Here is a 3,425-nt window from a genome sequence, read left to right as displayed (position 1 = left end):
CACCAATTTAATTTTTGATTTTTTTTTATTATTTTTTTTTTTTTGACTCACAGCATGTGAACGTTACTTATGCACAGATGCAGATAAATCAAAGAGTTGAAGGACTTGACTAGAATCACTGGGATGGTTGATGATGATGAAGATGAAGATGTTCACCTCGTTGATGCTGATCTCGGCCTCCACGTACTGAAGGCCTTTCTGCAGGATGGAGATGAGGGCCGCGGGAGGCACCAGAGTCCCGTTGATGTTCGACTGACTGATGTGGCTCTCGATGCCAAACGTGAACGCCGAGTGAGAGAAACCTGCAGCACAAGGGCTTTCCATCAACGAACAGTCGCTTTATTTCAACCCGTGAGTAAATGTGTGACTAAGGATCTGAGCTCATCTCAAAGCCTGGGGTGGTTTTGCGGGGTGTTTACCTGACTCCTGCAGATATCTGTAGACCAGAAAGTTGACTTCATCACTGGTAATGCTCATCTTAGCTCCACCTCAGAGGATGAGCGACGCTGGAGCTCACTATCAGCCCCTGCGTGAAACACAACATTCAGACTTTTAATATCCGACTTATGAAACGGTCTGTTCTGGAAATCACATGCTAAGTCTTATTAGGAGACTGTAGGTCTTGTACCATGGCATTAAACGGGGGAATGACAACAGCATTAAAATTAACATGTTTGTTACTTGGAAAAAAATAAATATGTTAAATGAATAAAAAAAAAAAAAATGCTAAAAATTACACTTATTTTATTTCAGCCAGCTGCCAAGGCAACGTTTCTCATTTTCATTTAGTTTAGTCTTGAAGTAGGCCTGAGTAGGGAGTAAAACTATATTATAAAAATAAAAATAATTTTTATAAATTTGTAATAATTATAAAAATAAAAATAACTAATGCTAAATAATACTAAAACTAACTAAAACTAAAAAATATTAAAACCTTAACTAAAAGGAAAATGAAACTGGAAAATCTAAAAAGAAGAAAAAAATAAATAAAATAATATATATATATATAACTTTTTCCACTTGTTTGTGGTCATTTTCAAACCAATATGACTTTCTGTCATCTGTGGATATTTTTAAGAATGCTGGCAACCAAACTGTTTTGGTGAACACTGACGTCCAAAAAAAAAAAAAAAAAAAAAATGCTAAAAATTACACTTATTTTATTTCAGCCAGCTGCCAAGGCAACGTTTCTCATTTTCATTTAGTTTAGTCTTGAAGTAGGCCTGAGTAGGGAGTAAAACTATATTATAAAAATAAAAATAATTTTTATAAATTTGTAATAATTATAAAAATAAAAATAACTAATGCTAAATAATACTAAAACTAACTAAAACTAAAAAATATTAAAACCTTAACTAAAAGGAAAATGAAACTGGAAAATCTAAAAAGAAGAAAAAAATAAATAAAATAATATATATATATATAACTTTTTCCACTTGTTTGAGGTCATTATAAAATGCACAAATGGCAATTTCTCAGCATTTTTCTCAAAATATGTTACGGATTGGTATAACATAACTATTAACTACTATATCTTAGTTAATGTTAATTTCAGCATTTACTAATGCATTATTAAAATCACATGTTGTGTTTGTTAACATTAGTTAATGCACTGTGGACTAACAATGAACGACTGTATTTTTATTAACCAACGTTAACAAAGATGAATACATACTGTAATAAATGTATTGTTCATTGTTTGTTCATGTTAGTTAATACATTAACTAATGTTAACAATTGACACCTTATTGTAAAGTGTTACCCTAATATATAAACAGCATATTTTTCTTAAATATATACATGCATGTGTTTGTATTTACATAATAAATATACACAGCACACACACATATTATGTAAACAAAAACTTTTATTTTGGATGCGATTAATCGCGATTAATCGTTTCACAGCACTATTAAAAACATTAAAAATCTTACTGTTCAAAAACTTTTGACTGGTAGTGTATGTATTTGGTCAATGACTTTATTAAAGTTACTTAAAGTGCATTCAAACTACATAGTTCATGTATTTTTCCATGGGAATCAAACCCATGGCTCCATTAGCTAAGCATTTGCATCTGTACTCATGTAAAGCATGTTTCTGGCCTGTTGCACCTCAGACTCTCCTGGGATAGATGTTTTTGAGTCAGATAAATTACTTACGGAGCGTGTGGGTGCCGATCTCCTCTCCGTTGACTGCGGTTTCTCCGTTCTTGGTGGTGTGGGACTGAACCGCGCTTGAGTTGCTGGAGCTGTTGGCTTGCTGCTGCTGCAGAGCGAGTTGGTCTCTGAAGGCCTGCTGTCTGGTGTGAACAACGTCTGGCATCACAGCATCGACGAGCGACAGAGACTCTATCGGCCGGCCGTCAAACACTGTGCCATCCTGAAACGTTCAGAGACAATATCACCATCAAACACAAGCCAAAGTGACACGAAGCAAAATCTAGAGCAAAAACATCCTGTGGGAAGGGTTTGGATTTCTTCACGGTTCAATAATGAATTTACGACATTTGCATTCGTTTGTGGTCATTTTAAAATGAAATAAAACATACAAATGCCATTTTTACTCAAAATATAGAGTTCGACATAACTAGAAAAATGTATTTTCATTATAAAAATTTCCATGACTTTAAAATGTTATTAATGATAATATTAACTGTATTAAATTATTTTATTAATCGTTTTATGTTTACGTTTTGACATACGTTTTAAAAATTCATTGATCATTTCAAGCATTTAAGTCTTTAGATGAAATTTTTTTTTTATATCAATGTAAATCAAAAGTTCAGACCAAGGTTATTATAGTAAACTAAAACCATAAAAAAATGAAGAAAAATAATGTTACTTTAAATAAATAAAGGTTAACTAAACTAAAATATATATATATAAAAAATGTAAAATAACTTATTTTATTTCAGCTAGCTGCCAAGGAAACATTTCTAATTTTCATTTAGTTTAACTTGATGTACTAAAACAATGAAAACCGAAAAAAAAAGAAGTTTTTTTAACATTTTAAAATAATAGAATTAATAATAATAATACAATAATTCATAATTAATTTAATCTAATAACAACATTTTTTATAATGAATAAATACATAAGTATTTTTTAAAAACCAATTAATAAAACTAACTAAAATGAACAAACAGAAAAAAAAAAAAATTCAAAATGTTAATACAACTATTATAGCATCGCAATGATACTATTTAAAAACAACAAACAAAAACACGCTTGTTTATACACACTTATGTACACTTTATAATGCTGCCATAACGGCAGAATTGTTTATTTTTTCTTCATGGTCAGAGAAAGTAAATATCTGAAAAAATAAATGCGAGCTAACAATAAAATCGTTATTGTTTATTTTTGAATATATTTAATATAGTGCCGTCAAACGATTAATCGCATCCAAAATAAAATATTTTGTTT

General features: G+C 30.5%; 2 protein-coding genes across 2 annotated transcripts in view; both read right to left on the bottom strand.

The window, feature by feature from the left end:
* The window catches only part of LOC107691248 (F-box-like/WD repeat-containing protein TBL1XR1), a 20,065-nt gene extending 17,682 nt beyond the window's left edge, over positions 1-2,383 (bottom strand). Inside the window, exon 1 of the mRNA XM_016489754.1 lies at positions 2,160-2,383. Within this exon, the coding sequence (XP_016345240.1) occupies positions 2,160-2,322 (163 nt within the window). The 5' untranslated portion in view covers positions 2,323-2,383. The remainder of the gene's footprint in view (positions 1-2,159) is intronic.
* LOC107691251 (transducin beta like 1 X-linked) overlaps positions 7-3,425 on the bottom strand; it is a 13,963-nt gene continuing 10,544 nt past the window's right edge. Inside the window, exons 2-3 of the mRNA XM_016489756.1 lie at positions 420-526; positions 7-302 (exon numbers count right to left, since the gene is read on the bottom strand). Of these exons, the coding sequence (XP_016345242.1) occupies positions 64-302; positions 420-477 (297 nt within the window). The 5' untranslated portion in view covers positions 478-526 and the 3' untranslated portion in view covers positions 7-63. The remainder of the gene's footprint in view (positions 303-419; positions 527-3,425) is intronic.

Source organism: Sinocyclocheilus anshuiensis, unplaced genomic scaffold, assembly GCF_001515605.1.
Source record: "Sinocyclocheilus anshuiensis isolate Anshui unplaced genomic scaffold, SAMN03320099.WGS_v1.1 scaffold394, whole genome shotgun sequence".
Lineage (NCBI taxonomy): Eukaryota > Metazoa > Chordata > Actinopteri > Cypriniformes > Cyprinidae > Sinocyclocheilus > Sinocyclocheilus anshuiensis.
The sequence above is the reverse complement of the archived record's forward strand: the minus strand, read 5'-3'. Positions and strand labels throughout refer to the sequence as shown.